This window comes from Lemur catta, chromosome 2, assembly GCF_020740605.2.
Source record: "Lemur catta isolate mLemCat1 chromosome 2, mLemCat1.pri, whole genome shotgun sequence".
In the NCBI taxonomy this organism is placed as follows: domain Eukaryota; kingdom Metazoa; phylum Chordata; class Mammalia; order Primates; family Lemuridae; genus Lemur; species Lemur catta.
In genome coordinates this window covers 133,087,573-133,100,093 of record NC_059129.1, presented here as the reverse complement: position 1 = coordinate 133,100,093, position 12,521 = coordinate 133,087,573, and the positions used below count along the sequence as shown (strand labels likewise).

Genomic DNA, 12,521 nt, shown 5'->3' with positions numbered 1-12,521 from the left:
GCTTTAAGTATGGCTAGATCCAGGGTTTAAAAGAATATTATAGGCATTAAAAAAAAATTTTTTTTTGTAACCAGACACTGAATGAGGGAATTTTATTTCTATCTCTTGGTTTTGCTCTAAGTTCCTTTGACACTCTATCCATGTAGAGCAGCACCTGGCAAAATAAGTGAGCCTCTTTCCCCAGAGTTGTGAGGAACTAAAGGGGAGGCAGGGTTATCCCAATGTAATTAACAAGCAGTGGTTCTACAAAGATAGTCTGGAACACCAAGAACATTAAGTCCACCCCCTGTGTACGTATTTATAAGCATATGATTGGGTATCTCCTTATATGTATGTCTGTTTATTCTGTAATAAACTTATCCAGACTTACCTACTTCCTCCCTTTCTTTCTTCCTTTTTTTTTTTTGCTTTTAATTGTAGAAAATTTAAAACATACAGAAGTAGACAGAATCATGTAAATGAACTCTCATGTATGCATGACCAGTTTTGTTTAACAGTTGTCAACACATAGCTAATCTTATTTCATTTATAATACCCTCACCTCCACTGGATTTATTTAATCTGTAATTAAATAAATTTAATCTGTCATTACTTCAGTATGTATCTCTAAAAGATAAGGACTTTAAAAAAAAAACAGAACCACAAATCATTATCATACCTTGAAAATTAGTAGTAATTTCTTATATCATTTAAACTTTCTTATTATCTCATAAACATTTTAAAAACGGGTAATTTGAATTAAGATCCAAACAAGGTCCATATATTAAATTGGTTAATATACTCTTAAATATATTTTAATCTATAGGTTCTCCCCTCTTCCCCTTTTCTTTCTTGAAAAATTTTCTAGAAGGACTCTGGTTGATTTGTCTATGTTTGAAATTTGTAAAATTTCTCTCATTTTGCATTTGATTATTTCCCTGCTGTGTCTTTTAACATATTTCTCTATTCTATTTCCTATAAATTGCTACTTAGTTCTAGAGCCTTGATCAGATTCAGGTTTAAAGTTTTTGGCAAGAATATTTGATATAAGATAATGTGTACTTTCAGCTGCATCACATTCAGGAGGTACTTGATGTCTAGTTGACTCTTTTTGTGACGTTAAAATTGGTCAGTGGATTTAGGTCTTGTCACCTTTATAAAGTGTTCCCATCAGCTTTCCATCCAAAGATTTTGGCAGCCGTTGATGATCATTTCTTAGATCATTATTTTTGTTTTCTAGTAAAAAGGACTATTCCTTTTCTAGTTATTTCTTATTTGCACATTCTACTCCTTTTTTTCTTACTTATTATTTAGATCTCAGATTAAACATGATCTCTTCTGTAAAGCTCTCGCTCTTCCCTAAGCAGAGTTAGCTGTTTCTTCTGCTCTGTCTCAGGTCTTTTTATAAACCACATGACACATTTTATTATAACTTTTATCTATTGTCCAGGTTTAACAAGAATCCCAGAAATATATTTGGGAAAAACAACTGAAAGCCTGATATTCAGCACTCCCTAGGAGTTTAGCCCCATCTTTCCAGCTTTTTACCCTCTACTACTTTGTAATACCAGAATATTACAAAACTTGACTGGTCTGTTGGACTAGTCCCGCCCTGCCAAAAAAATTTAAATTCCCACTTTCAGATATTTTCTTTTTCTTCCTTTTTTTTTTTTTTTTTGAGACAGAGTCTCGCTCTGTTGCCTGGGCTAGAGTGAGTGCTGTGGCGTCAGCCTAGCTCACAGCAACCTCAAACTCCAGGGCTTAAGCGATCCTACTGCCTCAGCCTCCCGAGTAGCTGGGACTACAGGCATGTGCCACCATGCCCCGCTAATTTTTTTCTATATATATCTTTAGTTGGCCAGGTAATTTCTTTCTATTTTTAGTAGAGACAGGGTCTTGATCTTGCTCAGGCTGGTCTCGAACTCCTGGACCTTGAGCGATCCACCTGCCTCGGCCTCCCAGAGTGCTAGGATTACAGGCGTGAGCTACCGCGCCTGGCCCCCACTTTCAGATATTTTCATATCTTCCAAGAATAAAATGCTCATCTTTACTCTCTGCCAATCTGGTTCTTTTAATGTTTGCCTTAAGCCTCCCTGGGAGGTCTTCTAATTTCCCTACCCAGAAACAGTGTCTTTTGAACTCTTGTGGCATTTATTAAATTACTTTTTATCGTGTTACTATTTAAGTGACATAAATGATATTAATTAGATATGCCTAGAATTGTAACTACTTGTGTTCAGGTGTGAGGACCCTAGTTTAATGTAAGCTCCTTGAGGCCAGGGACTGCCTAATAGATGTTACTGTCTTTCTGGTTTCTAACTTAGCGCCTTAAGAACTTGTTAGCATGTCTTTCCACAACTAGACTGTGAACTTGTTGAGGGCAGGGACCACAGTTCAGTGGCATTTGTGATGGCAGTGTCAAGCATCTAGTAGATACTCAGTAAATGTTTGTTGGATAAGCAAATGAATTTATATGAGAAAGCTTGTTCATGGTAAGTATGAATTTTTGTGAAGGGTTATTTAACCACTGTAAAAAAATTTGACCTTGGATGTTTTATTTTTCTTAATTTATATAATCTGTACCCATTTTCATATCTTCTGCTAGATCCTTACCATTATATTAATAGTATCTCTTTAATTGTTCTTTTTCTCTTAATTAAATTAATTTATCAATAAATGATGGCTTATTCCAGATAAGTGTCCATTTCCTATATTAGCTCAGATGCCCAAAAAGTCCCATGAAAAAAACATAAAAAGATAATTTAAAATACGTTGTTTTTTTCCTAGACCTACTGCTCTTCTTTATAGTTTTGGATACTTGACTGTTTTTTTACTTTTCTTTTAATGGTTATTTAGAAATTAAATTGTACTGTGCTTTTACTTGTTTAAAAATAATTTGTGGATTACTGTGATAAATTTAGTATTTACTTTCTTTCAGCCTGCTTGAATTTCCTGAAGTTGTGCAAAATAAAATACTATAATTATTGCCTTATTCACAATGTACAGGTAAGTTGGTAGATATTAGTCATGTCCTTTGTTATTGAAACCACCTAGCATATTCTGTTAATTAACAAAGAATCCTGTGTATTATAGAGGGATTTTATCATACAAACTGGTGATCCTACAGGGACTGGTCGTGGAGGAGAGTCTATTTTTGGGTAAGTTCTCTTATTCTTAAATGAGGAAAAATAGAATTGCTCATTTCAATCTGCATTTTAAAATATGGTTCAAATTTAGGATTTTTCTCCAAGTTCCCTAAATGTCTGTTGTAAACAAGAAAAATATTTTGAATCATAGGGGCATTTCTATAAAAAAGTGGTTGGCAACCACGTACATTACTAGTACTTTTGTGTTTCATTTTGAGACTACGTATATTGTATGACCTTATTATATTTATTTTCAGTCAACTGTATGGTGATCAAGCAAGCTTTTTTGAGGCAGAAAAAGTACCAAGAATTAAGCACAAGAAGAAAGGCACTGTGTCCATGGTGAACAATGGCAGTGATCAGCATGGATCTCAGGTTAGGAAATGGGTGAGGACATGAGCTTTGCTTAGAAATGAAGGACTAGAAGGAACCCACAGAGTTATCTTCTTTAACTGTCCAGTAAGAAAGTTTCAATCAAAGATATTTGTTAGGAGAAAAAAGTTGCCCTTTTTAATATTAAAACATTATTTTATCCTCTTAAATGTAAGACATACCCATTGTGAGGAAATTAAAAAATACACAGATGTACAAAGAATAACATTACCCACAGTTCTACCATACTTGATTATCACTGTTGGTATTTGTGGCCCATTTCGTTTCAGTATTTGTTCTCTTTTAAAAACAGATTTTGCTGAGTACATTCATTGTCTTGTTTAATCCTCACAGCAACTCCATTGGTGTAAGTGCTTTCATTTTCCACTGAGTACACATGAAGAAGTTGAGCCATGGTTTGTCCAAATATTTTAAACAATCAAGGGGACATCTGTGTATGTGTTGATATTTTATATACAGGCATACCTTGGAGATATTGGGATTTGGTTCCAGACTACTGTAATACAGTGAATATCACAATAAAGCAAGTCACATGAATTTTTTGGTTTCCCAGTGCATATAAAAGTTATATTTATGCTACATTGCAGTGTATTAAGTGTACAATAGCATTAGGTCTAAAAACAATGTATATACTTTAATTTAAAAATATTGATAAAAAATGCTACTAATCATCTGAGCCGGCAGCAGGTCATCAGCTTTTAGTTGATGGAGGGTGGAGTCTCGCCTTAATGTTGATGGCTGCTGACTGATAGGGTGGTGGTTGCTGGAGGTTGGGTGCTGTGGCAATTTCTTAAATTAAGACAACAAATAAGTTTGCCACATAGATGGACTCTTCCTCTCATGAAAGATTTCTCTGTAACATGCAATGCTGTTTGATAGCATTTTACCCACAGTAGAACTTCTTTCAGAATTGGAGTCAGTCCCCAGAAACCCTACCGCTGCTGTGTCAACCAAGTTGATGTAATATTCTAAATACTTGGCTGTCATTTCAACAGTGTTCATACTAACTCCACCAGGAGTTGATTTCATCTCAAGAAACCACTTTCTTTGTTCATCCTTAAGAAGCAAGTTCACATCCTTTCAAGTTTGATAATGAGATTGCAGCAATTCAGTCACATCTTCTAGTTCTTTTGCTACTTCCACCATGTCTACAGTTAGTGAAGTCTTAAACCCCTCAAAGTTATCCATGAAGGTTGGAATCAACTTCTTCTAAAGTCCTGTTAATGTTGACATTTTGACCTCTTCCCATAAATCATGAATGTTCTCAATGGCATCTAGAATGGTGAATCCTTTCCAGAAGGTTTTCAGTGTACTTTGCCCAGATCCATCAGAGCAGTCACTGTCTAAGACATCTACAGCCTTACAAAATGTATTTCTTTATTTTTGTTTTTAGAGATGGGGTCTTGCTAAGTTGCCCAAGCTGGGCTCAAGTGATCCTCCCACCTTAGCCTCCTGAGTAGCTTATACTATATGTGCACACCACTGCACCTGGCTGTATTTCTCATATAATAAAACTTGAAAGTTGAAAATACTCCTTGATCCATGGCCTGCACAATGGATTTTGTATTAGCAGACATGAAAACAACAGTAATCTCCTTATTACATCTCCAACTCCTGGGTGACCATGTGCATTATCAATGAGCAGTAATCTTTTGAAAGGAATCATTTTTTCTGAGCAGCATGTCTCAACAGTGGGCTTAAGATATTTAGTGAACCACACTGTAAACAGATGTGCTGTCATCCAGTCTTTGTTGTTCCATTTATAGAGCACAGAGTTGATTTAGCATGATTCTTAAGGGTTCTAGGATTTTCAGAATGGTCAACAATCATTGGCTTCAACTTTGTCACCAGCTGCATTAGCCCCTAACAAGAGAGTCAACGTGTCCTTCGAAGCCGGGCATGACTTGTCTTTTCTAGCTATGGAAGTCCGAGGTGGCATTTTCCTCCAATATAAGGTTTTTTCTACATGGAAAATCTGTTATTTCATGTAGCCACCTTTATCAATAATCTTAGCTAGATCTCTGGATAACTTGCTGCAGCTTCTACATCAACTTGCTGCTTCACCTTGCAGTTGTATGTTGTGGAGATGGCCTCTTTCCTTAAACCTCATTAACCAACCTCTACTATCTTCAAACTTTTTTTCTGCAGCTCCCTCACCTCTTTCATCCTCAATAGAATTGAAGAAATTTAGGGCCTTCCTCTGGATTGAACTTTGGCTTAAGGGAGTGTTGTGGCTGGTTTGATCTTCTATCCAAATCACTAAAACTTTCTCCATATCAGCAATAAGGCTGTTTTACTTTGTTATCATTCACGTATTCACAGGAGTAGCACTTCTAATTTTCTTCAAGAGCTTTTTCTATGCATTTACAACTTGGCTAACTGTTTGGTGCAAGGGTCCTTAGCTTTCAGCCTATCTTGGCTTCCAACATGCCTTCCTCACTAATCTTAATCATTTCTAACTTTTGATTTAAAGTGAAAGGTGTGCCATTCTTCCTTTTACTTGAACACTTAGAGTCCATTACAGGGTTATTGACCTAATTTCAATATTGCTGTGTCTCAGGGAATAATGAGGTCCGAGGACCAGGAAAGAAATGGGGGAATGGCTGGTTGGTGGAGCAGTCAGAACACCCATGACATTTATGGATTGAATTTGCCATCTTATATGGGCACAGTTTATGGCACCCCCAAAACAATTACAATAGTAACATCAAAGATCCCTGATCACAGACTACCATAACATGTGTGATTGTAATTTGCCAGAATTACCAAAATGTGACACAGAGACACAAGGTGAGCACATGCTGTTGGAAAATGCACTAATAGACTTGCTTGACACATGGTTGCCACAACCTTTCAAACACACTACCTGTGAAGCACAATAAAGCAAAGTTTGTGTAATCTTTTTACTTAGTTCTAGTAACAAGTGTGTAAGAATCGGTGCAGTAAATGTAGTTTTACTTCTGTAAGTATTTTTTTGTCAGTCTGTAACTGATTTCGGTTTGAGTTATATATATATATATTTTTGTGTTATGTGTCTTTCTATATAGTTTCTTATTACTACAGGAGAAAGTCTAGATTACCTTGATGGTGTTCATACAGTATTTGGTGAGGTGACAGAAGGCATGGACATAATTAAGAAAATTAATGAGACTTTTGTTGACAAGGACTTTGTACCATATCAGGATATCAGGTGTGGTTACTAATTACTATCTGAATGTACTAGAATGTTTTAATATTACGATGTGTAATATTATGATGCACAAGTAGTGGTATGCATGAGACTGGTATTCATAGGACTGTTTTCTGGATAATTCTAATTCCACAATGTGAGTTAATACGAGACTATAAGAATCTTTATAATAAAAAGGACCTTTTGTATTTTTACATTTGTAATAATTATTTATAATTGCTTATGTTGGGTGAAATAATTGTTTTGGAATAATTTATTAATGTTTTAGTTTGGTGGTTTTTTTGGTGGAGGGGGTATACTACTTAAAGGGCTTTTATTTTTATTTGTTTTTTTTGAGACATGATCTTGCTCTTTTGCCCAGACTGGAGTGCATGGCATGATCATAGCTCACTGTAACCTCAAACTTCTGGGCTCAGGAATCCTCCCATTTTAGCCTCCCTAGTGGCTAGGACTACAGGCACATGCCAACATGTCCAGCTAATTTTAAAATTTTTTTGTAGAGATGGGGGTCTTATTATGTTTCCCAGACTGGTGTTGAACTGGAATCAAGCCATCCTCCTGCTTCAGCCTCCCCAAGTGCTCGGATTACCACCCTAAGCCACTGAATACCTGGCCTAATTTACTTTTTTTAAATGCAAATTATTGAGAAATAGGGCAGAAGTTCTAAGATTTAGACATTTATGTTCGCTTACATCTTAAAGTAATGCAGGGTAGTAAATATGATATCAAACAGTGAAAAACAGTAGCACTCATTATGAAAATATGCCTAGAGTAATAATATCCTTTTACAGTATTTTTTTTTTGGCATTAGAGATACTCAAGTTATTAGAATCTATGAAAATATGGATTTTGAAATAACTTAAATGTAACATTTAATTTGGGTTTATTTTCTAAGGATAAATCATACAGTGATTTTAGATGATCCATTTGATGACCCTCCTGATTTATTAATTCCTGATCGATCACCAGAACCCACGAGGGAACAATTAGATGTAAGTAGAGCCCTCTTGTGATTAAATGTACATGCATGTTAATGATTAGCATGGATTTAGCTTTTTTTGTCTACCAGAGCTTATTCCTTTAGAATTATTATATTACCTTGCTTAATTACACTAGAACAAGTTTAGAGTTCTTTTTCTCTTCTACAGAGATAGTCATTTATCTAGCTATCTTTTCATTTCCCTAATTTTTTTTTTTTTTCCAGTTTGTGTTCTACTGGAACAACCTTAGCTCTGGAAGCTTGTGTGAACACCTTGGGGAAGTTTTTCTTGACACATAACTCTAGTTAGGAATATAGGTTCAAGGCCAAATTAAACCATCATCTTATGAGGGAACTTTTCAACTAGGGATACCCTGGAGCCAGGCTAGAACCCAGAAATTTCTGTGGAACGGCACAAACTTTTCTCCTATATGTTTTAATATGACCCCTCAAAGTCGAGTTTATCTTTATGGTTGGGATTGGTGCTTAATTCTAAGATCATTTATCTTCTTCATTCAGTAGTTAGTTGGATAACAGATAGTGTCTATAAAAATGTTTATTTTGACTTTTTAATCAGAAACCCAATCTGGCTAATATTTTAGAATTAATTAAAATCAATTTTCAGAGTGTCATAAATTTGTTTTAGTTGGTATTTTAGCACATTTGATGTAAGTAAGAATAATGTGTTCCATGTTTTTCTGATTTTTTTATTCTTTAAAAGTAAATTCTGCCTTACAGAGTGGTCGAATAGGAGCAGATGAAGAAATTGATGATTTCAAAGGGAGATCAGCTGAAGAAGTAGAAGAAATAAAGGCAGAAAAAGAAGCTAAAACTCAAGCTATTCTTTTAGAGATGGTAAGATAACAGTCTTTTGTTCAAGTAGTTGTTTTGCAACATATTTAATATATACTCGTTGAAAGTTTATTTCTGGACCTTTGATAAGTCTTGAAATATTAAAAATCTAGCTAAAAATTTTTTATGGATTAAATTTGGTGATATATGATAATGCATATGAAAATAACAAATTTGGCTCCACTTTCAATATAGTGCCAAGTGCCTTTTGAAAAAGTGGGAAGTGAATATCTCACTTATAAATATTAACTGAATTTCAGTTTTTTAATATTCATCTCATTTTTCTTTTTTTAAATAAAGTCTTGAGAAATTATTCATCCAATTTTTAAATAGTGTTTATTTGGCTGAATTTTATGTATATCAAAGAATAATTCTTCATCATACCACTGAAATGTTAAGATTAAATAGAATAGTGGTTGAAAGGTAAAATAAACCTAGGTTGAAATTGAGTGCTTTAAAATATATTCCTTCTCTGTATTACTAGTAGTATGAAGTCCTTTGGGAAACAGTCAGTAGATGATCAATTGACCTGACTAAGGCATTGTTTTCTATTTCTTATTTTTGTGGAATAGATGTATTTACCACATGGTAGATGATCAATAAATATTTGAATGAATGGATGATAAAGTTTTTATTATTATTTTATATAATAGAACTTTCAGATTTGTGGGGTTTTTTTAGATTATATTAACATCACCAGTCTCAGTGAACAAATATTAAAGGATATAATTGAAGAAAACTTTGCTGAAATAAAAAACCTTGAAAATGCACATTTTAATGAACACACTGTGTATCTGAGAATATTGACCCAGAAGAAAGAAAATTACTGGACTTAAAGATCTTTTGAGCAACTGGGCAAAAGGAATAAGTTACTTATAAGGGAAAGAACAATAGATTATTAGACTTTTCAACAGCAACAGTTTAGGAAGTATATGTCAGAAGAAAATGTATTACAATTTCTTTTTTCTTTTTTGAGACAAGATCTTGCCCTGTCTCCCAGGCTAGAGTGCAGTGGCGTCATCACAGCTCCCTGTAACCTCAGATTCCTGGGCTCAAGCCATCCTCTTATCTCATCCTCCCAAGTAGCTGGGACTACAGGCATGTGCCACCATGCCGGGCTAATTTTTTTACTTTTTGTAGAGACAAGGTCTCAATATTGGCCAGGCTGGCCTCAAACTCCTGTTCTCAAGTAGTCCTCCTGCCTTGGTCTTCCAAAGTGCTAGGATTACAGGTATGAGCCACCGTGCCTGGCCTTTGTAGTCTCTTTAATCTGGAAGGGCCCCTTAACCTGTTTTTGTTTTTCATGACATTAACATTTTTGAAGACTGCAGATCATTTATTTTATAGAATATTTTTCAATTTAGGTTTATCTACTTTTGCCTCATGATTAGATTTAAGTTATGTGCGCATAGCCAAAATAGTATATGAGTAATGTTTTGTCCTCCTCAGATGTCACATCTGGAGGTACAGGACATCGATCTGCCCCTCATTGGAAAATAGTAATTTTGATCACCTGGTTAAGTTAATCTGCTGCCTGGTGTCTCCAGTAAACAATCTGTGGCAAGATACTTTGAGACCTTTCGAATATCTTATTCCTTGTCAAATTTTCCCCCTAAATTTCTTACCCATGTATGATTTTTGCCTGAACCAATCTTGACTCTGATGAGTGCAATAAGGTAATTTCCCAACTCTACCACTCTTCCACAATTGTTGTCCTCCATTCTACTGTAAGCAAGAGCCCTCCTTTCTTGTCAGCTTATCTACCTGTTCACTATCAATATGGACTCAGTTGGATTCCTTTTTTTGTTTTGTTTTTAATAATTAGACCACTTTTTAGAGTAATTTTAGGTTTAGAGAAAAATTGAATAGAAAGTACGGAGTTCTTGTGTACTCCCTCCTCCATTCTTCCCACAGTTTTTCCCATTATTAACATCTTGCATTAGTGTGGTACATTTGTTAGGATTGATAAGCCAATATTAATACATTATTATTAACTAAAATCCATAGTTTACATTAGGATTCACTCTTTGTGTGTACATGCTATGGAATTGACAAACGTATAACATATCCAGTATTGCAAGATCATACAGAATAATTTCACTGCCCTAAAATCACCTGTGCTCCACCTGTTCATCACCCCACCCCACCCTCCTTTCCTGGCAACTACTGATTTTTTTTTTTAAGGAGACAGAAGTCTCACTCTGTTGCCCAGATTGGAGTACAGTGATCACAGCTCACTGCAACCTTGAACTCCTGGGCTCAAGGGATCCTCTTGCCTCAGTCTCCCAGTAGCTAGGACCACAGGTGCTTGCCACCACACCCTGCTAATTTAAAAAAAAAAAATTTGTAGAGTTGGGGTTTTGCTATGTTGCTTAGGCTGGTCTCAAACTCTGGGCCTCGAGCAATCCTCCTCCCTTGACTTCCCAAAGTGCTGGGATTACAGGCGTGAGCCCATTTTTCTTTTAGTTGATGAACTTGATTGAGGTTAAAACTATAACAAAGTCCCACTGATCTTTTTACTGTCTATATAGTTTTAGCTTTTCCAAAATGTCATATAATTGGACTCATACAGTATGTAGCCTTTTTAGATTGGCTTCTTTAACTTAGCAATACACATTTAAGGTTCTGCCTTGTCACAGAAATAAACTTGATAGTCTATCTCTTTTGATTGCTAAATAATACTTCATTGTATGGATGTACCATGGTTTATTTATCCATTCACCTATTGAAAGATATCTTGGTTGCTTCCAAGTTTTGGCAAGTGTGAATAAAATTACTGTAACCGTTTGTGTACAGATTTTTGTGTGGGCATAAGTTTTTGTTGCATTGGGTAAATATCTAGGAGTGCAATTGCTGGATTATATGGTTTAGCTTTGTAAGAAACTGCCAAACTGTCTTCCAAAGTGGCTGTACATTTTGCATTCCTACCAGCAATGAATGAGAGTTGCTTTTTCTCTACATTCTTGCCAGCATTTGGTGGTATTATTCTTGATTTTAGCCATTGTAATAGGTGATCCTGTGTTCTTTTGATTCTTACTGTTAACATGTTTCTTCTGTTTTCTAAGAAAACAGAATACTTTATTTGTGTGTAATGATAATTCAACTAGTGTTTTGTAAAATTAGTTTTGAACCTCATAGCAGTTATGAATGTTTTAAATTTCTTATTGTATTTTAAAGTTAGCTTTGATGAAGTAGTATAACAAGTTATTTCTTCAATTTTTTATTTGATTATTATTAGTTCTTAATCCCCTAAATGTTCTGCAGGAACAAGTTCTTTTTTAACTCATTAACTTTTTTTCTGATGTGTGCTTCCCTTTGGATATTACAGGTGCTTTGGGGGATTTTTACTAATTTGCTCTCCCCCTTCTGTGTTACGATAATTCTTATTAGATATAGATTATTATTTTATGATAGATTTCAGAAACATTGAGCAAATCTTACTGGGTCTGTTGCTTCTTACTGTTTCTCATTTTCAAGATTTTTTGGGGGGAGGGAGGTATTTATCCAAGAGGAAACACTTTACATGATGATTTTTAACAAATCATCTCTAAGATTGAATATATGTATGAGGGAATATTGTTGGCTGGGAGGGTTAGCTCACACCTGTCATCTTAGCACTTTGGGAAGCCAAGGGGGGAGGACCACTTGAGCCCAGGAGTTCCAGATCAGCCTGGGCAACACAGTGAGACTCTGTCTCTATGAAAAATTAAAAAAAAATTAGCTGGATGTGGCAGCCCACTCCTGTAGTCCTAGCTGCTTGAGAGACTGAGGTAGAATTGCTTGAGCCCAGGAGTTCAGTGTTGCAGTGAGCTATGATGGCACCACTGCACTCTAGCCCAAGTGATAGAGTAGGACCCTGTCTCAAAACAAAAAAAAAATTTGGAAAAAAAAAAAGAAAAGGAATATTGTTGTCCCACCTAAAGGCTCATGGGAAATATTTTTCCCACAGTGAAGTCAATACTGTCATCATGGTTCTCTCCTA

At 35.3% G+C, this 12,521-nt stretch overlaps 1 protein-coding gene across 2 annotated transcripts in view; it reads left to right on the top strand.

Moving 5' to 3' along the window:
• Nucleotides 1-12,521, top strand: part of PPIL4 (peptidylprolyl isomerase like 4) — a 36,331-nt gene that overhangs the window by 1,771 nt on the left and 22,039 nt on the right. Inside the window, exons 2-7 of one of the 2 annotated variants that reach the window (XM_045544556.1) lie at nt 2,918-2,985; nt 3,073-3,137; nt 3,383-3,500; nt 6,566-6,708; nt 7,604-7,700; nt 8,426-8,542. In XM_045544556.1, coding sequence (XP_045400512.1) covers nt 2,918-2,985; nt 3,073-3,137; nt 3,383-3,500; nt 6,566-6,708; nt 7,604-7,700; nt 8,426-8,542 — 608 coding nt within the window. Of the gene's footprint in view, nt 1-2,917; nt 2,986-3,072; nt 3,138-3,382; nt 3,513-6,565; nt 6,709-7,603; nt 7,701-8,425; nt 8,543-12,521 lie in introns of both variants that reach the window. The other variant, XM_045544555.1, reaches the window with a different exon arrangement.